Source organism: Fusarium keratoplasticum, chromosome 8, assembly GCF_025433545.1.
Source record: "Fusarium keratoplasticum isolate Fu6.1 chromosome 8, whole genome shotgun sequence".
Taxonomy (NCBI): domain Eukaryota; kingdom Fungi; phylum Ascomycota; class Sordariomycetes; order Hypocreales; family Nectriaceae; genus Fusarium; species Fusarium keratoplasticum.
Window position 1 is genome coordinate 1,516,864 of NC_070536.1, and position 25,021 is coordinate 1,541,884.

The following is a 25,021-nucleotide window of genomic DNA, read 5'->3' on the forward strand; positions in this document are numbered from 1 at the left end:
GGGGCCCGTATCGCCGTGTTTCAAGGGCCCACCGATCCGGCGCCCGGCTGCGGGGCCCATTCTCCTTCCATCTCGGGACACTGTGAGACATGATGTTTTTGGCGTCTTTGAAAGTGTAATTGATTGTAGGGTTGTGAATCATCAATTGTCGGCTTGACGCGAGCATGATCCTGAGACAAAGGGTAGCAGTAGTCCTGGAGCTTAGAGAGGTGTCTTGGTGCTACCTAGACATGCAACCTTGATGATGGTTTCACAATGTGCATATTCATCAAGTTGGCTACTCATTATACTACCTATCAAGGTACATTCAAAGCTTTTTTAGTAATGTAGTTTGTCATGAAGAGTCCTAGATGGCAGAGTAACATTTAGATCAACACGGAATCTCATCTCAATGAATCTCTCACTACAGGAAAACCTTCAGTCAAGTCACGACACCAGCAACTTAGGAGAATAACTGCATTTTATTTCATCGCGGGCTATCCAACCTGTACAAGGCCAATCGGCCGACTATGGAACTCCCGTTAAAACGCCTTCCCAGAGCATCGCTGATGCTGGTATCTGGTATCTATGCATGCAATTCATGTTCTCGTCCTCATTCGCTTTTCCCCCTTGGCATCATATGCCAGGATGCCTTTGCCCAAAATGTAAAACACAAAGTTCTTTTTTCTTTCCAATGAGCTCGCGCTCGGATGCGTCTGATCTTTGGTCTCTTTTTCTTATTTTCTTCGTTTAGTGACCAGCGGCCTTCTCGACGGTGGGAAGCTCCTTGATAGCCTCGGCGATGATGTCGAGACCCTTGCGGAGCTCCTCCTCGGTGATGACCAGAGGGGGGGCGAAGCGGATGATGTCGCCGTGAGTAGGCTTGGCAAGAAGACCCTTGCTCTTGAGGAGCAGGCAGAGGTCCCAGGCAGTTCGGCCATTAGCAGCCTCCTCGTCAATGACAACAGCGTTCAGGAGACCCTTTCCTCGGATAACCTTGAGGATAGGGGTGTCGAGGGCCTTGAGGCCGTCACGGAAGATCTGACCAAGCTTCTCAGCCTTGGCAGTGAGGTCCTCCTCCTCCATGATCTCGAGGGCGCGGATGGACACGGCGCAGCCCAGGGGGTTTCCTCCGTAGGTGGAGCCGTGGGTGCCGGGCTCGACGACGAGCATGATCTCCTTGCTGCTGAGGACGCAGCTCACGGGGTAGAGACCACCAGAGATGGCCTTGCCGAGGGTGACGAGGTCGGGCTTGATGTTGGCCCACTGGGAGCAGAGCATGCGGCCAGTTCGGCCGATACCGGTCTGGATCTCGTCGCAGATGAAGAGGACGTTGTGCTTGGTGCAGAGAGCCTGGACCTGCTCGAGGTAACCCTCATCGGGGACGACGACACCGGCCTCACCCTGGATGGGCTCGCAGATGAAGGCAGCGGTCTCCTTGCCGTGAGCCTCAAGAACCTCCTCGAGATCGGCAATGTTGTTGTATCGGATGGGCTTGCCAGTGCTGGGGTTGAAAGCGCCAATGTTGGGGACATAGGGACCGTAGTTGGCCTTGGACTCGGGGTCGACGGAGAGAGTGATGGCGGTCATCTGGGCGCATTGTTAGTTCTCTGTCTTGGTTTCTAGAAGAGCAATTGACTTACGGTTCGGCCGTGGAAGTTGTCGGAAGCACCAAAGATCCAGGCCTTCTCCTGGGGAACGCCCTTGACCTTGTAAGCCCACTTGCGGGCAATCTTGATGGCGGTCTCGACAGCCTCAGCACCAGTGCACATGGGCAGGACCATGTCGTAGCCAAAGACGTCGCGGACCTTCTCGGCCCACTTGGGGAAGACATCGTTGTAGAAGGCGCGCGAGCTGAGGGTCAGACGGCTGGCCTGGTCGGCGAGGGCCTTGACGAGCTCGGGGTGGCAGTGACCCTGGTTGACGGCACTGTAGGCGGAGAGGAAGTCATAGTAGTGGCGGCCCTCGGGGTCCCAGACGTTGATGCCCTCGGCGCGGGAGAAGACGACGGGGAGAGGGTGGTAGTTGTGGGCGGCGTACTCCTCCTCAATGGCAATAGCCTTCTCGGTGGAAGAGGCGTGGAAGCGAGAGACGTTGCCGTTGGTCTGAGACATGATTGCGGTGTTGGAGTTGATACGATGTGTGGTGGATGGTCTCTGCTGAAAGAGACGGGAGCAAGTTCAATAGTTGAGCGAAAGAATGAAGGTCAAGGTTCAGTTCGCTTGCTTGTTGAGTCTAGAGAAGAATGAAGAGGAAGAAAAACACTTGAATCGAGGCGGGAATGTCGAGGCTCTTTAAGGACGGAAGCGGCGAGCGGAACGGAGGCGGAGGCGACGAAAAAAAACACAATCCAAGGTCAGCAGATCCAAGATTCTAACCTCCTGTTAGGTAATTATTACTGCAGAAGCCCGAGTCCGACGATTGTGAGTCTATACACTATACCCCTAAGTGCAAGTGGGAAGAGCCAACAAGCGTCGGGTGCGGGCGCATTCGCCCATGGAGGTTGCAAAGGAATTGATTGTTTGACAGGGGGGGAGGGCAAGCTCGGCGGAATCCAGGCGGGATGGGATGCCGCCGGCGGCCGGAGGAGGAGGAGATGGGAAGCATCAAGAAAAGAGATGGATAACTATGTCATGATGGAGGGTCTGTCTGACTCGGATAAGAGTCCAAGTGGAGGGTTCTCGTCTGTTTCCGTCGTGCTTCAACAGCGCAACGCGTCTACTCTTTTTGCCCTGACATATTTGTCTCGCGGCAAACAAAACCTACCGCGTTCGGTCTGCGGTGTAGATTTTCGACAGGTCGTCGATCCGGCACAAGAGGCTCTGCCTGATGACAGCAGAATCTGGGGTGAGAGGGGGGGATGATGGAGGAGGGAGGGGGGGCCACTTTGACAAGGGTGCAATGTGCTGCCATGCCATGTCATGCAAGCCTGGAGGAGAAGCTAAATTGAATGGTGGCCAATCGAGGGACGGATATTACGAGGAGCCATGATCTGGCAGTTGGAGATTGACATTGACATTGAGTAGAGGCAGATGAATAGTGACTACCTATACAAAAAGATTCTCTCAAGAGATTCTCTAGATGCTCTGCAAAGACAATGCCACAGATACCATCCCATGTCGTCATGGCTCACTCACAACCAACAAACCAACAAACATTCCCTCTTCCCTCTGCAACGGTATCCCTGACCAATCAGGCCATTCCCCAGCTTGGGCGAGCCTCATCTGAGATCAGATGGGAACACCGCCCACCCTTCCGCCCTTCCGCCGCCCAGCTCCACAGATAGGAACGCGCCCAATAGCTGAGTGACTTGTTCCGCCCTTTCCCGCCTGTTCCGCCAGAAATCCTCTTAACTCCGCCGATGCCGCCGGCACCCCCGCCTCCGTGGAACGGCAGACGCACACCGTCGTCGTATCCGAGTATCTTGACCGCTACTGTCATAGTCTTATCTCGGTCTCAATCGCGAATGTCTACCAGATGAAAGGTATCAAGACTTTTGAATACATTCAAGTTGAGGTCCCAAAGGGGAAATTCACCAAATCTTCTAGAATAAACACTCTCCTTAAGAAAACATAGTAGTTCATCGACTAGGCGCAGAGTTGATCAACTCCAACTCCATCCACAAGTGGCCCACAGAACTGTGGCACAACCAAACTTCAAACCACCTCACGGTTTTACGTACGATGCCGCCGGCGGCCATTTCTACAAAACTCGATTACGTACCGAATTGGTGACCGAAGCTCAACATGTTTTCGAATGATTTTTTTTTTTAAATTCTCTTGCCGCGATTAGAGATTGCCTATGCTTTTAGAAGACTGGGGAATGCTCTTGATCATCAGCCGATTTTGGCCATGATGACGCTTGCCCAGATCTTGGGAGTGTAGGACATGGTGAGAGATACTTTACTGGTGGTCAGACTGTCGAGCGATCTTTTCGATTTCGCACTGAATCTTACACTTAATTCTGACTCCAAGTTACACCAATACCAACACGCCTTGTTTTCCAACATATACTGCACCGATGTCCTGTGTGTGGTCGCTGGTGGTAGTTGTGGTGTGGCACACCTGTGGCTGGTGAAACCCACCTCGCATCTCTCTGACAACACATGACGATCAACAACCAACCAATCAGCACCAACGTCACATCCTCAAGATGGAAACAGACCAGCTGTCTCCAACCAAGCGATTGAAGCAGCACCAACAGTAACAGCCCATCATGCCTTCAATACAAGCGGCAGCACCACCACCGTCATCTTTGGACCGCGCTCGGAATCAGAGGAACCGTCCTGTATTCCTGCGTGATATATTCGTCATCCGTCTCATCAATGCTTGGTGGATCGCCACCTTTTTTCAGCCTGATGAGTTCTTTCAGTCTCTTGAGCCGGCTTGGGATCTGGCTTTTGGTCCCCGGAGTGGTGCTTGGCTGACATGGGTATGTTTGTTTCTCGTGTCATGACTCTCTACTCTCATCTCATGATCCGGAACTTGATTCATCATGACTTTGGTTGATCTGTATCTCACTCTGTCACTTACACCATCAACTCATGCTCGCTCATGAGTCAATCCCTTATCCTTCACACCCTACACCTTGATCTTTGACATGAACCCCATCGGAAAAGTCTTCTAACCTTTCACAGGAATGGCAACATCAACTTCGATCCTCCCTCCATCCTGCCCTCTTTGCTGGCGCATACCTCGCCGCCGACTTCATCGCGAGCCATGTCCTCCCCATGGGTATCCTCCGAGCCGCCATCCTTGTTGCAGCTCCTCGGACTCTCCAAGCTGGCATCGCCGCCCTAGGTGACTGGTACACCTGGCAACTTGCCGTGTCCATCTACGGCGACAATAGCAATGTCTCCTTCTTTGCTGCAAGTTACCTCCCCTTTCTTGAAAGCATCTTACTGACACGCCCTTAGCTCTTCCTTCAGCTCTTTAATCCCTGGCAATGGTACTGCTCCACGCGTACCTTTTCAAACTCCTTCGAGATGACACTCACTGTAATGGCGCTGTACTACTGGCCCTGGGAGCTCCTCGGCGCTGCGCAGACCACAAAGGAGAACCCCAAACCAGCCCCTGTTCTCCGTAACCTTTGGTCTCTCCGCGCATCTCTCTGCCTTGCCGCCTTTGCTGTTATTCTCCGCCCGACAAACCTTCTCATCTGGGCTACTATTGCGCTGGTCGCTCTCACTAGGATCTCTCTTCAAGGGTCCTCACCTCTGACGCCCTCTACCGTGCTCGTCTTGCTGCGCGAGGCTATCTTGTGCGGTTCTCTTGTCCTCGCTGTCTCCATCACCTCGGACCGCCTTTACTTTGGCTTCTGGACGTTCCCCCCTTACAACTTCCTCTACTTCAACCTCTCCAAGTCCCTCGCCGTCTTCTATGGCCGGAACCCCTGGCACTACTACCTTCTTCAGGGACTTCCCCTTATCTGCACCACCAGTCTCCCATTTGCGCTCCTCGCTCTCTACAAGCCAAGTGCTCCCGCCGTCTCAGTGAGCCAGCTCAACACTCTCAAGACCCTGGCGTATACCGTCTTCACCACCATTGGTGCTCTCTCAGTCATCTCTCATAAGGAGGTCCGCTTCATCTATCCACTTCTCCCAGCGCTCAGCATTCTCGCCGCTCCATATGCCGCTTCCTTCTTCACCTCACAGCCCGCTCCCACCACCAACAGCCCCCATCCTCGCCCTCAAATCCGCAACAAGTCCTACCTCCTCGCCGCCCTGGGCGTAAACATCTTCCTCGCCGGATACCTCTCCTTTCTACACCAGCCTGCTCCTCTCAACGTCCTCTCGTACCTCCGTCACGAGTACGAGCGCATTCATCCAGACTCGGTAAAGTTCGCTCAAACCACACGCTTCTCCTCGCCTCCAGATGATGAGGAGGAGCTCTTTGCCCTCTTCCTCATGCCTTGCCACTCTACGCCCTGGCGCTCACACCTTGTCTACCCTGGCCTACGCGCCTACGCCCTCACATGCGAACCCCCCTTACACACTCAGCCGAATACCCCTGAACGAGAAAACTACCGCGACGAGGCCGACCGCTTTTATGACAACCCCATTCCTTTCCTCACAACGGAGTTGTTCAGCCCGGCCAAACCCCTCTCTGTGCCTCGCTACATCGTCGGCTTTGAGGGTGTCGAGCCATGGCTAGATGAATTCATCAAGACACCAGAGGCGCAGGCCCTCGGGTTGTCCAAGATTCGTCGTGTTTGGGGAGGCTTCAACGGCTTCTTCAATGAGGATTGGCGACGTGCTGGCAAGATGATTGTTTGGGACACGGGAGTATATGACAACGCGCCACCTGAAAAGGAGTAAAAGGAGATATCAAGGCATGCTCATATAGCTCCCTCTGTACTAATATTGGTTGTATTTCACAAGAAGATCACACGTTGGCTATGCCATACTCTTCACCGAGCCCAACACATTAACGATATCATCATTGTTGGATAATCCGAAGCTTTCTTTTATAAGGACCCATACTCCTTTAAATTGTAACTCCTCCACCCGCTTAAACGAAAATAAGACTCACCTCACACCGGGCTACATTACACACATGTAATCGACTATAAGGGTGGCAGAAAGGTCAGACACGGGCCCTGTCGATGAACCCGCCGCCCGTATGTCGTCCTCCGTCATCATCGTCCCGTCCAGTTCCTACTCCTTCCTCCTCCGTGACAAATTCATAAAGTGGTATCACTCCCATAGCTCCCCGCCTCGCCTCGACTCCTGTTCCAGCCTAGATTGAAATGTCGCCTCCCTACTATTGTTCCTGTTTTGTTGGCTCCGACTGTGGTTGTGGAGGCTGTGCCTCCGGTGACTGCGGCGGCTGCGGTTGCTCCGACTGTGCTGGGGGTGGCGCAGGCGATTGCTCAGACACTTGAAGTGGCTTCTCTTCCGGCTTCTTTTCCTGTTGCTGCTCAGGCTGGGGCTGGGGCGCATCTTGGGGTTCCTTCTGCTGTGGTGACGGAGGAGCCGGGGCTGCAGCTGGTGCCGAAGTTGGGGCGGGGGCAAGGGCCGGAGCTGGTGCCGGAGCTGGTGCCGGAGCTGGTGCCGGAGCTGGTGCCGGAGCTGGAGCAGAGGTCTGGGTTACCGTGTGCTGAGGTGCAGGCGGTGGGACGGGCTGCTGCTGGTGAGGCTGGGGCTGTTGTTGAACCTGAGGCTCGGGCTGAGGCTGCGGCTTGGGCTGATGCTGAGCTTGAGCCTGGTATTGCTGCGGGGCTGGAGGCTTAGGTTGGGCCTGAATTTGCGACGGTCGGGGCTGCTGCTGAGGAACTTGGTTCACCAGAGTGATGGTGGCTGGTTGAGCAACAGGGGCGGCACTGGGAGCCGGAGCAAACGTCGGGCCAACAGCTGCGGCAATAGTTGAAGCAACGGCTGGGGCTCCAGCTGCAGCCGCAAGGGAAGCATGCTGTGCCGGGGGGCTAGAAGCCTGCTTCTCGCCCTCCTTGGGCCCGTCTCGCTTGATGTCCAAACTCTTCCCACGAGGTGAGAAGCTTGTCGCGCTCAAGTTGGTACGATCAGCGGGAGGAGACTTATTCCTCCTCGCGTCGGCGCTCTCCTTTGCCTCGCGGTACTTGTTCCTGATCCATCCTATAGGACCCTTGGAGTCGTTGTCCCGACCTGAATCAAAACTGCTGTGTGCATCACCAGGCATGACGGGTCGGTCGGAACTCTCGCTTTTCCGGGGTCGATGGCTCGAGCTTGAGATCGACAGGTTGCTCACGTCAGCGTTCTCATTCAGCCCGAGAACCATGCGTGGCGAGGTCAGCCCAGAGGGTGTTGAGGCGCCATTGTCAGCATTCTTACTTCTCGACAATCGCCATCGCTTCTTCTTTTCCTTCTCAGCCTGTTCAATGGTGGTGATGGACTGCTCATCGAGAACCTGGTCCAGATCTGACCCCTCATTGAAAGATGAGTGCAGGGATGTCGGTGGCGACTTCTTCGATTTCAACGTGTTGTCGGGATGAAGACTTTGATTCGAAGATGCCTGAGATGCCCTTGGAGTGTGTTCTGAGGAGACATCGCTCTTCTGCTGCACCAGAGAGGCTGGGGGAGTGAGCTGAGTCTCTTGAGGATGTTGTTGCCCATGGAGTCGATCTTGTTGCTGCTCGAGATGTTCGCGATGCCTCTCTTCTTGAATCGGCGCTGGTGGCTGCGATTGCGGTTGTTGTGGCAACACATGTTGCTCCTGTTCGTGTTGTTGTGGGTGTTCCATGGGATTGGGTAGCTCGAAGTTAGGGGAGGTTGCGGTCTGATGGGTATACGACAACGAAGCATTGGAGCTATGAGCGCTTGGGTTCAGGCTGCCAGGTATCCGCTTCTTCTTCAGCTTGTTAGGCTGCCTGCCACTACTATCTGACGGCAATCCTCGGAAGATGCTGGGCAGATTTCGCTCTTTAGTGGGTGTGGGAGCCTCTTGGGGCACCTCGAGTAGCCTCTCTTGGCTGCGGCCTGTCACCGGAGCTCGGGTAGGTGTGAGATGGCCGCTACCACTGATATCGGTCGAACGCGTTGACTGGGGAGATTGGTCAACACTCTCACCAGCATTCAACTGCGTCAAGGGTTCCAGGTGAGCCGGGGAGCGAGGACTAGAGCCATCTTGTCTCTGGAAACGTCCGCCAGCCAGTGCTGGCGACTTCTTGGATGGAACCGTGTTACTTCTGGCCAGACCACCTGTCGTCGGGGTCGCTGTCAGGGCCGGACTGTTGGGAGTCGAAGTTCCGTCGTTCCTTGAGTTCCTTGACGATACGGATCGATTCCTTCGGAGTTTTCCATCTCGTCGCACACTAGCTGCACCGGCACTTGCGTTGGATGCAGATCGGTCCAAGCTGGAGCTTCGGTTCGGGTTGGGGGTGAGGGGTGCACTAGGAGTGCCAGATTCCACCTCTTTCTTGGTCTTCTCATCAGCAGCAGTACCCTGCATGCCAATGAGGAAGTGATCTTGATTCTCAATCAAGAAAATGATAACACACTGGTTAAGTCGATACTCCTCGGGGGCCATGGCATGATTTGGGTGAGACAGCATACCAGGCTGAAAGATGGCTGCGAGATTCTGCGAGTTCATGCGATTCTCATCCGCCTTCGCGGCAAAAACAGCAAGAAGATCAAGGATGTAGAGGAGCAGCTGTCTGTTCAAGGGTGGCAGCTCGGTGATGAGTCGCTGGTACCTCTCGATAGCAGCCTTTTCGTTGAAGTTCTCAACGAACTGAGGACCTTCCAGGTCGCCAACAGCCTGTTTCGTTGCGCCTCGGAGGGGGTCGCGGAACTTTTCGTAGAGATCGAGCGGAACAACAGGTTCGGGGAGGTCGTTGAGATATCGCCGTAGGACGTTTGCGGCATCGTGAACTGTGTAACCATCCCAGACGAGACCCTTGCCGTATCTATCGGGAGAATCGAAGATTGTTTTGAGCTCCTTTATTCTCTTTTCCGAGCCGCTCAGACGAAAGATGCCCTCAATACCAGTGGCTGGCGATAGTGTCAGCAAGATCCTTTGAGGTAAGCCCACCATATCCACCTACCCTTTTCTTTGAGAAAGACGCCGCACTTTGCGACGACTATGGGAACATAGCCGTAAATGTAACTCTTCCCATTTTCGTCGATGAGGGAGATAGCGACGTTGGCATATGTTATGCTCTGCCGTAGAGGCACACCAAAGATGCCTTGTGATCGGGTTTCTGAAAGCTCTTGTTAGACACCAAGCGAATGAGGTGAGGGGCGTGTGCGCGTTCGGCGGTTCCTGGATTCAGAAGATCACATCGCTTGATGCAGGCGACTGGATCAATCATGAAGAGCATCATCAAAGATGTCTAGTATAGCTAGACTTGGCGCAACGTCGCGGGGAGTGAAAGCAAGACAGCAGATCGAATTGGAACGACACGACCGGGAGCTGGACGAGGTTGCGCCAAAGGTGATGGGATAGGAGGAAGCATACCCTGGGGATCCTGGTGCTTTGAGGGCAGCTTGAAACCCTTCCACCATGACTTGAGATCGCGTCTGTTCGGAGGCGATGTGGCATTGTTGATCTGAAGCTGCGGCTGGTTGGCCTGGTTCGGGTTGGGTGCGGCGGACGTCATGACGAACGGCTGCGCGTGCGAAGGAGGACGAGAAGGACGGCGAAGAGGAGGAGAAGAGCGACGACGCTACAGCTGGGCCGGCCCAGTTGCCTGAGTCACGATGGCCCCTCGATCTCAGTCGAGGGCACAGCGACGAGGATAAGCGCTTGGCGGTGACCCGTCGACGGCGTTGGAGGGGGGCCGAGTCGAGTCGGGCCGTCAGGGAGGACGTCGAGGTCGATGTCGATTGCACGGAATGATGCGAGACTGCAAGTCAGGAAGCTAGAAGGCAGAAGCCCAGAGCAGAGCAGAGCTGGAGCTCAAACGAGGGAGTCGAGGACGACTCTGTGGGCGCCAGTTGAGGGATCGGTCGATGATTGGCAGCGTCAAGGGCGTCAGAGCGGTAGGTAAGGCGTTAGGGCGTCAAGGCTGGGCTGGGCTACCACCTTTGGCTTGGGGTGGGTGAGGCACGGGCTGCGGAAAGAGAGGAGCCGTGACAAACGCGCGCAGAGCCGGACGATGGGCGGTGGAGAGGGCGACACGGGCGTGTATAGAGGCTAAAACAGCTGAAGCTGACGAGAGCGCTGATTATCGTTCAAGTCGATGGTTGTCGCGCGATAGAGGAGCAGCCCGCGGCATGGAGAGTGAGAGAGGGAGTAAGATTAAAGAATTGAGGGGGGGGACTTGGGGCAGGGAGCTCCAGTAGCAGCAGTCCAGCCGTAGGAGTACCTGAGCTGTCTGTAGGTACCTGGACCTTTAGGTGGTAGAGAGTCCGGGGGGTGGGATAAGGCTTTAGCAGAGCGAGCGACTCTAATAAGCAGTGGAGGAACCCGAGGGGGCAGTCAAGGGATGGAGACGGGAATTATTGACAGCGAGAGTAACTCTTCTGCACAGCCAAGTTTGTTTCCGTAGGTAGAAAAGGTTGGTTGCAAGGCCAAAGAGGCTGGGCTGAGCTGAGCTGGGCAACGAGGGAAGAGATGGATTGGACCCGACAGGATGGAGGGCAATGAATGATGTAGGTACCGTCCGTCAGCGAGCAGGGCCTCAGGTGTCGGGCGATGGTGGATGTCAGGCCAGCAAGCAAGCAACAAGCAAGCAAATGTAAGTGTGGGCGGGGGTCAGACACGAGGTACCTGTTGGCAGGGCCGGATTACGCTGAAGCAGAGGGTACCACCTGTCGAGGAAGCGAATGAGCGATGTGATGGAACGAAGGGACAAACAGCAGCAGCTGAACAAGAAGAGGGGGAAGGACGAAAAAAAAAAGAAAAAAGGTGAGAATCAAAAGTGGATGCAGCAGCTCAGGCATTTGAAGCCTCCATCCCCCTCCCCGGCAAAGCTGACCTCTCCTTCCAGTGGAGGTTTAGTTTAGCTGGATGTGCCCTGGGCTGCTGCCCAGATGAGGCTTTCTGACTGTGTGCATGGCAGGCAGTCAAGGGAAGTGGGCGGCGGGGTTTCCGCTGCTGAGGTGCATTTACACTTACTGAGCGCCGCGAGCTTTCTAACCCCACGGCCAAGGAATCCAGCCTCACGCATGCCTGGGCAGAATTGATGAACCCGAGACTCTCGTCACATTACGAGTAGAGGATGCACATTATGTATAAGGGCTGCCGTACTGGACCGGACAGGCAGAGTTGGCGATGGCCTCCGTGTATCTACGGGAGTATCCTATGATACCAATGTTGATATTGACATTGGACCCAATGCACATCGTGGGAGGCCGCAAACGTTCACCCTACCCAAATCCAATGCAACAACCCAAAGGTCCCAATTAGTGGATCCCGCTCCTACCTACAGTAGCGCCCAGGACCAGAATGCGAGTGGTCGTGGACCATGGAGATTGCCAGGATACAACCTTGGAACTCCCGCCGTAGGGCAGACTGATGGGACCCCCACAGCAGGCGAGGTACCTACAAGCACATCGTACACTGAGATGAGAGATGAGAGATGAGAGCTGCGTTGTTGGATACGGGAATCGCTTGCGAGATTTCAAGATTTTGCAAGAGATTGACAAAGCATCTCCTCATCAGGACATTGCCCCCTGGTTGCTCGAGCTGAAACCACTACTGCAACCCAGCTCTGTAGCTATACGAACACATCCATCTGCTGCGTGGCCGAAAAAAACCTGGTTTATGTTACGGTGAGGGAAAACAGAAAGAAGAAGCCCTGGAGGGCTTTGTTAATTTTAGCCCATCTGCAGGGCCTCCTCTTGGTCGCAGCCCATATCGACGCCATTTCATTTCGACTCGATCAGCACCTCATCCTGGGTGGACCAGGATCCAGGGTCCCCCAGCCAGACCAAGGTTTCCCCTCGAGGCTTGCTTTTGTGCAACGAGAGTTCAAAGGTTATGGAATATGGGGATAAGAGATGTGAAAATGGGTATAAACCGTAAGCTTACACCAGTTCACATAACCCATGCTTCCTCGTGGTTATCAGGTTCTCTAGAGTACAACTAACAGACTATCATTCATCATGGATCCCACATCCAAGGGACCTCCCCTCCAAGTTTCCAAAATTGGACATTGGCCTCCTCACGGACTGTTTGCGGGATGCAGTATCACACGTCAGTCATCCCCCCTCCTCCAAACATGCCATCCATCCCATCTACCAATGCCAGCTTCGACGACGTTGCCCGCTAGCTCGCCCATCAAACACGAGTTCTTGTCCACTACCGAGCTGCAACTGCCATCATCAGACCGGAACCCTGCCGATCAGTGTTTCATCTTTTTTTGCCTTTTTGCAAGTCGAGAACACCAGAATAGTAATCCGTCATGCTTATCAATGCTGTCCCGGGCCGCTGGTTCTGATGAGTCAAGTATGGGTATTCGATGTGTGGCGCACCAGAAGAAACAAGAGCCCAGATCTTCGGTATGAGCAAGAATAATCAGGACAGGATGAAACAAAGCATTCCACAGTAGGAAAGAATCATCAATCTCTCTGATTTCATATCTGCCTTGATATCATTCCTCTCATATGATCAACTCTTTAGTATTGCCATGGATGTGGTCCTCTTCCCCGTTACATAGCGTTTTACGAGGCTCCGGCCACTAACGGAGGAAGCTTTACTTCAAGACATGCACATCAGAGCACAGCATTGCATCTAGAAAGTTCAACGCATGCATGATGTAGCCCAAGAGCGATGCAGTACCTGACTTGGTCTAATATTCGCAAGACATTATCCCCGAGAAATTCGTAGCGCAATTGTCTTGAACGAAGCTGTGCCTGTCTACCCAGGTACCTGACGTATGACGGAGTGTGTGGTTGGCTGAATCTGGGGTAAAACGATAATGCGATCCCGCCGATAAGGCCCCAAACCGCCCGAGTCCCGAGCTTATCTCTGGCCCGTGGATGGCGGCGGACTTCAAAATTTCAATCTCCATCGACGACGACAACGACAACGACGACGCCCTCCCAGAACCCACCATAGCCACGCATCCCCCCCTCCGACCGCCACAATGGATATGTTCGTCTCAATTCCTCAAAGTCACAGTCTCGGCCGTCGAAAAACAATGCTGATCAGGGCTTCCCTCACGACAGGTTAACCGCCGCCGAGCAGCGCACTCTTGAGCAGCGCATGCAAAAGCGACAGGTCAAGGAGTTTATGGGCGTATGTTCAGTATCTCTGCAACACCTTAGATCCAGAAGAAGCTGACATGTCCGCCAATCTAGGCTTTCGGTGGTCTCGTTGAGCACTGTTTCATGTCCTGCGTCGACGACTTCACCTCCAAGGCCATCTCGTCCAGGGAGAGCGGCTGCATCAACCGCTGCGTCCAAAAGTGGATGGCCTCCCAGCAGCGCATTAGCGACCGCTTCCAGGAGCACAACGCCCAGCTCACGGCCCAGATGAACAAGTAAACGCAAAAAACACAACGGTCGAGCATGGGTGAGGGTGGACTTTTAAAGAATTGACGTGTGTATGACTATGGATCAACTGGGGGAAAGATGCAGGAAAACTCTGATTGCGGCTGGCTATATGGCGTCAAACATCTGGCAGGCGATTTTTCCATGATGCCAAAGGGAGGACGCTGCCATCTAGAGAGTGGTGAGCCAACGCATGGCATGCTCTTGTCGCACCAACACCGAGCTGTACTTGTATATTATCCTGGGTTATAGAAAGGAGATTTTCCTCCTCGCTCGGGTTGGGAATCAATAAATTAACCCCGTTTCTACTCAGCTAACGAATAATGCCGCCATCCATTCATTTGATATCAAGATCACTGAGGTCAGTCTGGGTTGAAAAAAATATGACATCATTAAAAACTCAGCCAATCCTCCGTGGCAACGCTTTTCTCGTCTTTCATCGAGTAAGGTAGATACGAAAACAATATTTCTCGCATGTCTTTCCACAACGCATTCGGCCCGTTTCCAACGCCCTTGACCTATGATACTAGTACTTTACATCACCATGAACCATCGTTCTTGTCCTCCTCTAATCTCTTGTCCTTGAGTCCAACTCACCCCCTTATTCAACCCTCTGCTTCATCGCTGAGCACGTCTCGGATAGCATCTAGCTGAGCCACTGCCTTCTCCTCCAAGAGACTGTCGTATGTGCCCGTGATCGACTTCATGCCACGCCAATCAATCTCTCGCTGGCCCAATGGCATGAGTCTCTCCTTCAAGAGTTTCTTTGTGCTGAGCCAAAAGTCCACGTTTTCCAACAGAGTAGCTGAATCCCACTCAACATCGGGAATGTCGCGGTTATTGTTGACCCGGAGAGCAGCAAGCACCTTAGTAAGAAGTGCCAACGAGTGCACTTCCGAGATAGCCACCAGCGTCAGGTAATGCGGTGATGCTCTGGATTGTGTACGGCTCGCACCAGGCGCCTCAAAGCGGTCCACGCTTGACTCCAGCAGATGAGGGAACTGGTTGAGCACATATACGATTTCGGGAGCGACTGTAGCGCCCAAAGCCGTCAGCAAGTTCAGCATCAAGGGCAAAAGTCCCTTGGACCAGATGCCGAAGCAGCGTTGTACCACAGGAGAATCCGAGTAAGGGGAGAGGTTGGATTTCAGCATGAACTTGGTCAAGTTGGCTGAAAGGATGTTGCTCAGAATTCCGTCACACGCCATCTGCTCAGCAATCAATGGCAGGGCTGAAAGCTCGAGGAGGAAGATCATGCTGAGCTCGCCATAGATGGGGTCGCCTTGGTCTGCCAATCTATCCGCCCACGAATACAAAGATGTGGCGGCGTGGAGAGCCCGGTGCTCCGACATGATGTTGAGAACCTGGGTTTGCGATTGGTCCATGTTCGGCAGACTCAGGCAAGCTTGCAGGATAGCCGTCAACAGAGCAAGGTCTTCGGGTGCCACCGTCGCCTCGTTGTCGTGGATCAGGCTGACCAATGCGCGGAAGCCCCTTCCAACAACACGGTCGAGGATGTTCAGGACAGTTTGCATTACAGCCACCGTAGTTCCCTCAAACGCATCGTGAGTGTCACCCCCCTTGGTTCCCGAGGTATGATAAGCACGGAGTGTGACAAAGAGCGCCTTCAGCAAGGTCCGGTAGTATGAAATAGAGTCCGGCCCAAAAGGTTCTTCAACTCCGTTGACTGTGCCAACTAGAGTCGATAGAAGCTGATTAATGTCCTTGACTGGTATGGAAGACTTGACAAGACGCTGGATCAGAACCAGCGCAAGGTTGGCACGGGACTCGACAAGCTTGAGAAAGATGCTTTCGGGTCCAGGGATCCCTTGGTTCGCATTCAGGCATTGCTGTGCAACCTGCAGCATCTGTTTCGCAACCATGTCATTGTCAGGAAGGCATGTGCTAAGCTCCACAAGAAGGAATTCCCAGGCATGGAAAAGGGCCTAGCAGTTGAGTTAGTTATGTCACGAATTGGGCATCACATAGACTTACAAGTTGAGCGTCGACTAGTGACAGGTTTGTGTTTGCACGCTCCATCTCCGCCTTGAAGCCATCGTCTTTGCGGCCCTTCCAGCCAGGATCAAACCTGAGCATCTCATCGGCACGCTCCAGGTCGTAATAGTAGCTCTTGCCCAGCTCTCGCGGCTCCAGCGAGGTTCGCTTAAAGTCGGCCACTGGGCAGCCAGAGTATTTGTTGGAGAAGTTCTTGGCAAAGTTGTTGTGGAGAGACTTGTTGTAGCCGGCAACTTCAACTCCGTCGCGTAGGTAATAGTCGAGATCGCTAACCAGACTCTTTGCCAGGGCGCCAGAATTGCCCAGGTGGCGCGAATGGTAAAGCTGCATGGCAAAAGTCTCGGCAATGTAGGCGGCCAATCTTGCCTCGAAGCTAGCAAGGACGGCATCCGTCTTGACGGTGATGCTCGATGGCTTCAGGTCGCGAACATAGGCTCGCAGGCCATCCAGATAGGCCGTGTCCTTTTGGAGTGTGAAAACGGTCCAGGGCCAGAAGTTCTGAGCCGAAGCCACAAAGTCGAGGACGACGATGGATTCGTTCACGTCGAGCTCTTTTAATTTTCCAAGCCGTGCAAGTGCTGTCGCAAACACAGAGTCGGAGGAGATCTCCGTCTTCTTGTTGTCCTTTTTCATTGCCTCTCTCGGCGTCTGACCCGTGAGAAGACAGTTAGACATCCACTGTTGTCGATTTCTCAAGATAGCCGAAAAGAATTTCCAGGTAGCTTTCACGTCTTTGGTCAACTCAAATGGCTTGCCCAAAGTCGCAAGAAGCTGCAAGAATGACTTGGAGATTTGGGGACCAAGATATCCGAGCAGCGACGGGGGCTCGTTTGATGCCTTGCCTGCGTTCACCACCAGGGACTCCAGCAGCCACATAGTCGGTCGTCGGAAATGATCGGATGCTGCGCATAGGCGCGCAAGCAGGGTAGAACTCTTAAAGAGGTAAGACTCGATCATGCTCGATGACTGTTCAAGATAGTTGGCAACCCGCAAGAGTGTTGCCGAGAATTCCAAAACGGAGCTGAGTTGAGACTGGATCATGTCCGTACGTCTGGGATAAAGCGTGCTATCAGTCGACGTGAAGGCCGCAACGAGAGATGAGAGTAGAGGCTGGAACCTCAAAGACCCTGTGGACGGGGAGATGAATGAATCCAGAACATAGGTAGCAGCAGGTCGGAGGCAAGAAGTTAGGTTCTCGGAGCTCGAAGAATCGCCAAGGCTATAGCTGTGCAGGATCACCTTGTGTAGCACAGGCACAACATCTCGGAGAATCGAGGAGCGGCAAGCGTCAGAGGCGAATCTCCAAGTAGATGTGTTCTCAAAGATGTCAACTCCTGCCTGGGCGATCGAATAGCTAACCTTGGACAGGACCTTGTCAGCAGTGCCAAGCCAGGGGTTGAAGTCCGTCTTCTGGATGCCAGCTCGGCGTTGAATAGCCGATGTCAATGCAGTGTCGATCATATTAGAGAACAGTCGAAGGCAGGATGACAGGAAGTCAAACCTCTCCTGAACGAGATCCAGGCTTCCGATGATCTTGGTGAGCTTGCCAGCTCTAGATTCGGAGCTCAGCAACTCGCACCGGGAAAGGTAAGACCATACTCGACTGGGATAGATGGGCAGAATGGCGTCCAGGAATTGGATGCAGGAATTGAGGATGGCCACAACTACATCCTCACTCTCCGCCAAGTCGACCTGCATGTAGTAGTCCATCGTTTCGCACACGACCGTCAGGAGGTCTCTGCCACTTCCTGCATCGATGTGCTTCTTTGCTTCGAGCAGGATGTCGTTCTCAGAAGACACCAGGGCCTCAGTAGAACCTTCCCTTGTGGCATTCAAGTAATCCATTCGGATGAGAGTTGCGAACAGAGCAATGACCTCGGCGGTTTCATCCGGCTGGAGCATGCCAAGTTCAGATTGATAGCCCTCTTTCATGAGGCTAATCTCAAGCCGTCGGCCCAAGAGTGAAATAGTCGAGTGAGGGTACTCCATCGAGACAACTCGGCCAGTGTCAGTAACAAATCGTCCATAGGTACCTGCGGGTATCCGGTATGCGTCATCCTCGATCCGTCTTCCTCGCCAAGACGGCGATAGAGAGATGAGGGGAATGTCCTGGAGCAGGCAGAAAGCATTGGTATTCTCGTCTTCTTGCACCAGCTCATATTCCTGGAAGGTTTCGGGGAGTACGAATGTGAGAGTCGGGGTGACACGGAGAAGGTTGAGAATCAGCTGAGATCGCTCACTATCTTGAAGACTGGTGGCGCTGGCCAATGTTCGGCAGAGGGTAATGAAGGGGAGGAATTCGTAGGGGTATCTGTCGAGTGCTTGCTGGAAGAAGAACTCGAGCGCAAGGTCGTCGTTGAGCATCGATGCAAGTATATCTTGCTTTTCCGAGAGGTTCTCGTGGTTTGAAAGATCCCAATAACTGCGGCCGGCGCCAAGCACGGAGAGCAACGAGCTCACAGGCTCAGACTGGTAGCCAATGACGGGGTATGATACTTTCAGAAGCTCCAAAAAAACATTTCGAATGCGAGAGCTGAGCAAAGGTGTCATGCTGCCGTCGTCTGAAGGGCCCAAGCCTGAAGTCATGGTTGAGATGACATCAAAGACACGGCCTCGAGCTGTAACAGCCGATGCAAGCTGCTCAACCACAACCAGATCCTTGGAGGAGGTTGAATTTTCAAGAAAGCTGTCAAACTTGGACGACTCGATTGAGAAGATGCTGCCCGCCGAATTGCGCCTTGCAATTGGGCGAATGACACCACCAGCCTCAAAGGTTTCTCGGGCATTTTGTTGGAGGAGATTGTCCCGCTTCTCTGTCCTGCTCTGGTAGGAGACATTCATGCGGTGCAAAAGGAGGGTCCAAGCGAAAATAACAGGTGAGGCGCTCTCACAATCGGCTTCAGCTGCATTCATGACACTCTTGTGAACTTGCTCGAGAACATCGGAGGAGAGCAGATATGTGTCATAGGTGGTGTCGGCTTGAGTAGCATCCTCCTCTCTCTCGGAAAGGTAAGTCAAAGATCTGGCGGGCTTGAGCAAGATTAGGGACACAGCAACTGATAGTGTCTTGAGGGGCAACACCAAGGGGGCGATGCTCTCGTGTATCTGTACCAGAATTAGAACTGTTTCTCAAGGGGAGTTGGCTCACACAAACCGGTTGGACGGCGTCAAAAAACCGATAGACCTCCATCAAAGTGAACCATTGGTTAACCGCGCTGGATGGCGCAAAGTCGCCGTCAAAGCTGTCGACGATTTGAAAGACCACAGACAGGGCGTGGACAGCCTCAGTGAGAAGAGTCCTCAGCCAGTCCAATTCCACGTCTTCGGTCACCCATTTCTCGTCCGTCACAGAACTCAGTCCAGACTCAATGAGCTTCATCGCATCCGTCAAGACTTGAAGGTACGTCGGCAATAGTGGTTCCGCATCGTCTCGCGCAGGCAACTTGAGTCGAAAGGTTTTGGCCAAGTCAAGGTTAACATTGGCAAATGTCGGCAACCGTTCGTACAACTTGATCGAGTTGGCGTAATCCGCAGACATCATGAAATACCGGCGCTCGGAGAGATAGATGTTAAACAGCCGTCGCTGCCTCGTCTCGGGTTTCTCAAACTCAGTCCAGATCTCATCGGCGTCCAGGGCAGACGCTGAGCCCAAATCCAACAAAAATGCTGATCCTTGGCCATTATAAAGTCCAGCAGCCTCTTGCAGATTTGTAGCATCCTGAGATGAAAGCGGTCCCATAAGGTGGCTAGCAGGACGGGACTGGTACTCGACAACAACTATGCGCAGGGCCGCGACCAGGTTGATCTTGGCATTCTTGCTGAGCCATGTTGCATCCTTCTTGATCGAATCGATGTCGAATCGGCCGTCCGGGCTCGCAGGCACATGGATCGGTGCAGTCTTGGTGTCGAAATCTTTGTTGGTGGCATCGTTCGGCGGTGCAAAGGTGCTGGCTGGATCGTCCAGGAGGCGGTGGACATAATCGTCGCTCAAAAACTGAATAACGGCCGAGCTGGCTGTTCGCTGGCCAGAGCTATCGGAAAGCGCAGTGGCGATGAGCTTCCAAGAGCTGGGTGGGAGGTCAGCGGCATGTTTATTGACATCTCATAGGCAGCAAATAGACGACTGCAAAGAAAGAAAGATGCAACTTACAGAAGCACCCGCTCCCCGGTCAGACATTGCTCCAGGGAGGGAAAATAGATGCGATCGGCCACCGACGCCATTGCAGAGAGCGTCAAAAAGGCGACAGTGGCATGCGATGCTGCATCACCTAGAAAATGGGGTGAGATGCGAAGTTTGGTGGTTGTTGACGCGCCTGATCGCGATGAAGCTTGCACCTGGGGCTGGGCGAGACAAGGTCAACTTTTTGGGAGAGCTCCAGAGCTGAGACGCCGGAGTTCAGCCGATTTTCTAGTGGCGCCTGGCTATCGGAGCTCAATCGGTCTAGAAGGCAGAAATGCGCACTGTCCTTACGATTGTTCCCAAGCACTGTGGCACAGTGCCAATCCACTTTTTTGGACGGTCGGATTTCACAATGGAAGGCACCTTCACAACTTCTTTGATTCATAAGTACTCACTCACCCGTTGCAGCTGCACTGAGTCACCTTCACCAAACATCGCCGCTCAATCTCGCCAAAGGCTTCAAATCGAGGATACGGCTCTCAAGGAATTCTTCTTTCTCGTCTGTTCAAAATGGGCTCTGCAGATGTCATTGATCACTCACCGCACCAAGCGGACCCTTCGCCTCCCATCCCAACAGCTTCCAACCTCATCCTCATTGACAACTACGATTCTTTCACCTGGAACATTTACCAATACCTCGTTCTTGCTGGTGCCACGGTTACTGTCTATCGAAATGACAAGGTCACGGTAGAGGAATTGGTTGCCAAGAAGCCTACACAGATCATCATCAGCCCTGGACCTGGTCATCCCGAGTCCGACTCTGGAGTGAGCCGCGATGTCATCCGCCACTTTGCAGGCAAGCTCCCCATCTTTGGTGTCTGCATGGGCTTGTAAGTTATCATTTTGCTTTCAGAGATCATTTCCCTAATTCTTCCCAGGCAATGCATCTTCAACGTCTATGGTGGAGAAGTCAGCTCAGCTGGGGAGTGGCTTCACGGCAAGACTTCGCCCTTGACTCATGATGCCAAGGGTGTCTTTGCTGGCCTCAATCAAGGTGTACCAGTCACTCGCTACCATTCTCTTGCAGGTACCCACGTTACCTTGCCCGATGAGCTCGAAGTCACTTCTTGGGTTGCCAAGCCTGATGGCTCCCCTGGTGTCATTCAAGGTGTCCGCCACAAGAAGTACACCATTGAGGGTGTTCAGTTCCATCCTGAGAGTATCTTGACTGAAGGTGGACGAGCCATGATCACCAACTTCCTTCGCATGCAAGGAGGCACCTGGGAGGAGAACGCCGAGTTCCAGAAGTCAGCCGCCGCAAAGGAGAAGGACTCGGAGGCCCCCAAGCCCAAGAAGAACAACATCCTGCAGCGAATCTATGCAAACCGAAAGGCTGCTGTTGATGCCCAAAAGCAGATTCCTTCTCAGAGAATGCAGGATCTTCAAGTTGCCTATGATCTCAACGCCGCCCCTCCACAGATCCCCTTTGTTAGTCGGCTACGACAGTCTCCTTTCGACGTTTCCCTCATGGCTGAGATCAAGCGTGGGTCTCCGTCCAAGGGTATCTTTGCCCTTGACATCTGTGCACCCGCGCAGGCTCGAAAGTATGCCTTGGCCGGAGCGAGTGTCATTTCGGTGCTCACTGAGCCCGAGTGGTTCAAGGGCAGCATCGAAGATCTGAGAGCTGTTCGACAGGTCTTGGATGGCATGCCTAACCGACCCGCGATTCTGCGAAAGGAGTTCATCTTTGATGAGTATCAAATCCTTGAGGCGCGATTGGCCGGTGCCGATACTGTCCTTCTTATCGTGAAGATGCTCGAGACCGAGTTGTTGGAGCGCTTGTACAAGTACTCGCTCTCCCTCGGCATGGAGCCTCTTGTTGAGGTTCAAAATGCAGAGGAAATGACAACAGCAGTCAAGCTTGGTGCCAAGGTCATTGGTGTCAACAACCGCAACTTGGAAAGCTTCGAGGTTGACCTCAACACCACTGGCCGGTTGCGAAGCATGGTTCCCGAAACCACCATCATCTGTGCCCTGAGCGGCATCAACACCCATGATGATGTCTTGATGAACAAGAAGGATGGTGTCAACGCCGTCTTGGTTGGTGAGGCCATCATGAGGGCCCCTGATGCCAGTGTCTTCATCAGCCAACTATGCTCGGGATCTGAGCCTCCGGCTACCACAGACGTCCCCTCTTCCCTCTATGTCAAGATTTGCGGCACTCGAAGCGCCGAGGCCGCACTCAAAGCCGCCGAATCTGGTGCCAACTTTGTAGGCATCTGCCTTGTCCCAGGTGCCAAGCGATGCATTTCTCACGAGACTGCTCTTGCGATCTCAGAAGCCGTGCACTCGTACTCTAGCACGCAAAAGTACGAAACTCAGGTGGCACAAGTTGACAACAAGGCCCGAGACTTCTTCGCTTCCGCCTCTGCCAGACTCAGGAGCCCTCGGACTCAGCTCGTTGGTATTTTCCAGAACCAGCCCCTGAGCGAGGTCTTGGAGAAGCAGAAGCAGTATAACCTCGACTTGGTGCAACTCCATGGTGAGGAGCCCCTGGAGTGGGCAAGTCTCATCCCCGTGCCTGTCATCCGATGCTTCAAGCCCGGCCAAGTTGGTGTCGGCCGTCGTGGGTATCACACCATTCCCCTGTTGGACTCGGGCTCGGGCTCAGGCAAGCTCCTCGATGTCTCGAATGTCAAGGCAGTCCTTGAAGAAGACCCCGAGCTCCGGGTCTTCCTGGCTGGTGGATTGAACCCTGACAACGTGGCAGAGGCTGTCAAAGCTTTGGGACCTCTGGCTGAGCGAGTGATTGGTGTCGATGTGAGCAGCGGCGTGGAAGAGGGTGGAAAGCAGAGTTTGGATAAGATCGTGGCCTTTATCAAGGCGGCAAAAGAAATTCGATAGATGGTTAAATAAAAGCAAAGCACGTCTACGGCTGCTTCAAATACGAAGAAAGGAGAATCATCAAGCTTCTGTGTCCAGGGCTCCAAAGCTCGGCCGAAGGGTGGGCTGTTCCCCTCTAATATTTACGGTCTGTACACTCATTTCCTTGTCGTGGTAAATCGTTTTTACATGAGTTGCGCTGCTGCTCCTTTACTCATGGGTTGCAACACCAACCTATCTCCACAACACCTCTGAACCACCTCCAAGTCTACCCTTCCAAACACTCCTTGACAACTCCAAAGGCTTCATTCTGTTTCTTCTTTTCCTTCTTTCATCTATCCTTCTCTCGCCTATTCATCCTCTCCCTTTCCTTTCTTCATTGCTACAAATCTTATTCTTGAATCACATCTCCCCTCGGTTCCTCATCGCATCACCCACACAATGCCTCCTCAAATCTTCAAGGGCCGTGTTCTCGCCGCAGCAGGTCCTCTCCCAGGACAGTTGACGGTAGAAAACTTGAAGCGATGGGCCTTGATCCGCAAGGGTGACTTTGTTGATCACTTTGACGAAGATGTCACTCACCTGCTCTGCACCAGAGAACAGTTTGACAAGAGGGTTCCCAGGGGTATGTATCTTGAGAATATGTCTTATTGACGCCCGTCTCTGATTATGACTCTGCTCATCGGTACGTAGTCAAAGATGCGTTGAAGCGTGGGAAACGCTTTCACATTGTTCACTGTGACTGGTTCGAGTTCTCGGCGGTCAAGAACAAGCGTCTCCCTGAGAAGGAGTTTTCCATGAGGAACATTCTTGCAAAGCAGAACGCAAAGAGACGTGAGAGAGCGCGTATTGAAAAGGGGAAGAGAGATGGTGAAAAGTTTGTCAACACGAGTATGGTTCCAGTTTGGTACTCTGTCATCCCAAGCTAATACATAGTAGACTTTTACCACATCTACAGAGATCGAAGCAACTTTGTGTACCAACTTGACATTACACGCGACAACGAAGCTGCCGGTGAATTCGGACAGAAGTATACACTCTGCGTGGGTAATGTCCTCAACTTACAGTCTTTCTATACTAACCCCTGGAATAGCTCTGGGAGTCCAATGCAAAGCCTCACCTGTACTGGTTCACTGCCAAGTTCACCAAGCGCAAAGGGAACTCTCAGCCTACCTATCATCGGCCAAGTGTATGCCCAGACAAGTGGCGTCCGCAGATGGATCTCTTCATGGAGTTCTTTCGGGTCAAGACTGGTATCCCCTGGGAAGATCGGGTGACACTTGCCATGACGATGCCGAGCTCATACTTTCAATATGAGCCCCCAGTAAGTGTCATATTTTAAAACCACCAAGGTGCATTGCTAGTTGGCTAACTGGGCTCAGACTAGTGGTAAACCTCTGGGGAGACGTCTACGCTTCGATTCCGAGTATTGCCAGCAGATCAACGCCGAGCTACGAGGTCTTCCATGGCCCCCTGTTGAGGAGACCGAAGTCAAGACTCCCGAAGAAGTCGATGATCCAGAACCCATTTTGGAGTACGAGGAAGGCGAGGGAAAGGCGGGAGAGGAGGACGCTGCCAGTGACGAGGATGATGAAGCTGAGCAGGATTCCGACATGGAACCCGATGAGGATACTAGTCAGGAAGGCCAGTATGCTGCTGGAGATGTGGAAGTTGAAGATGCCCCGTCAACCCTAGTCTCGGCCATCTTTGACAGCACCACCGCTACAGAATCCACAGCCCCATCTTCTCAAAGCCAGGAGAGTGGCTGTGAGCAGTCTCCTGAGCATCATGTCTCTGAAGATGCGGAGGACTCGAAGGATATGACATTTCCAACGGGCGATGCTGAATCTGGGTAAAGGTCATGAAGAGCGAGCTATGTGGGTGGTTAAAGGATGGAGGTTATGCCTCTGTTGGTTGCTGGGTGAGGGTTTTCAGCGACACTTGACGAAACATCGCATACGGGTGAATTCTTTCTCGTGATTTCAGAATTTACAAGGAGTTCTAGGGTGTCTCTGGGGAATCACATGGGATAGGCAACGTGATATAGGGGAATGGGGTCAACAACGGTACACAACGGGAGGTTGAGAGGACAAAAGATAGTTTCAGGGAGT

The 25,021-nt window shown here is 53.2% G+C and overlaps 7 protein-coding genes across 7 annotated transcripts; 4 read left to right on the top strand and 3 right to left on the bottom strand.

Moving 5' to 3' along the window:
* Positions 1–729: 729 nt before the first annotated feature.
* On the bottom strand, positions 730–2,093 carry NCS57_01030000 (Ornithine aminotransferase; the record flags this gene model as incomplete). Its single annotated transcript, XM_053060048.1, has 2 exons — positions 730–1,569; positions 1,623–2,093. The coding sequence occupies 2 exons, from the start codon at positions 2,091–2,093 to the stop codon at positions 730–732; spliced, it is 1,311 nt and encodes a 436-aa protein (XP_052910442.1).
* A 2,101-nt stretch (positions 2,094–4,194) lies between these two features.
* NCS57_01030100 (Mannosyltransferase) lies at positions 4,195–6,295 on the top strand (the record flags this gene model as incomplete). Its single annotated transcript, XM_053060049.1, has 3 exons — positions 4,195–4,410; positions 4,616–4,846; positions 4,895–6,295. 3 exons carry the CDS (start codon positions 4,195–4,197, stop codon positions 6,293–6,295), a joined length of 1,848 nt encoding a protein of 615 aa, XP_052910443.1.
* Positions 6,296–6,740: 445 nt separating this feature from the next.
* Positions 6,741–10,053, bottom strand: NCS57_01030200 (Rho-GAP domain-containing protein; the record flags this gene model as incomplete). The annotated part of the gene is made up of 3 exons (XM_053060050.1): positions 6,741–9,445; positions 9,499–9,654; positions 9,912–10,053. 3 exons carry the CDS (start codon positions 10,051–10,053, stop codon positions 6,741–6,743), a joined length of 3,003 nt encoding a protein of 1,000 aa, XP_052910444.1.
* Positions 10,054–13,410: 3,357 nt separating this feature from the next.
* NCS57_01030300 (uncharacterized protein) lies at positions 13,411–13,885 on the top strand (the record flags this gene model as incomplete). Its single annotated transcript, XM_053060051.1, has 3 exons — positions 13,411–13,493; positions 13,568–13,637; positions 13,700–13,885. Exons 1-3 carry the CDS (start codon positions 13,486–13,488, stop codon positions 13,883–13,885), a joined length of 264 nt encoding a protein of 87 aa, XP_052910445.1. The 5' UTR covers positions 13,411–13,485.
* Positions 13,886–14,496: 611 nt separating this feature from the next.
* On the bottom strand, positions 14,497–20,128 carry NCS57_01030400 (uncharacterized protein; the record flags this gene model as incomplete). Its single annotated transcript, XM_053060052.1, has 4 exons — positions 14,497–15,837; positions 15,887–19,012; positions 19,062–19,974; positions 20,058–20,128. The coding sequence occupies 4 exons, from the start codon at positions 20,126–20,128 to the stop codon at positions 14,497–14,499; spliced, it is 5,451 nt and encodes a 1,816-aa protein (XP_052910446.1).
* Positions 20,129–20,597: 469 nt separating this feature from the next.
* Positions 20,598–22,931, top strand: NCS57_01030500 (Multifunctional tryptophan biosynthesis protein; the record flags this gene model as incomplete). Its single annotated transcript, XM_053060053.1, has 2 exons — positions 20,598–20,917; positions 20,966–22,931. 2 exons carry the CDS (start codon positions 20,598–20,600, stop codon positions 22,929–22,931), a joined length of 2,286 nt encoding a protein of 761 aa, XP_052910447.1.
* Positions 22,932–23,351: 420 nt separating this feature from the next.
* Positions 23,352–24,766, top strand: NCS57_01030600 (BRCT domain-containing protein; the record flags this gene model as incomplete). The annotated part of the gene is made up of 5 exons (XM_053060054.1): positions 23,352–23,535; positions 23,604–23,801; positions 23,850–23,953; positions 24,004–24,234; positions 24,293–24,766. 5 exons carry the CDS (start codon positions 23,352–23,354, stop codon positions 24,764–24,766), a joined length of 1,191 nt encoding a protein of 396 aa, XP_052910448.1.
* Positions 24,767–25,021: the final 255 nt, after the last annotated feature.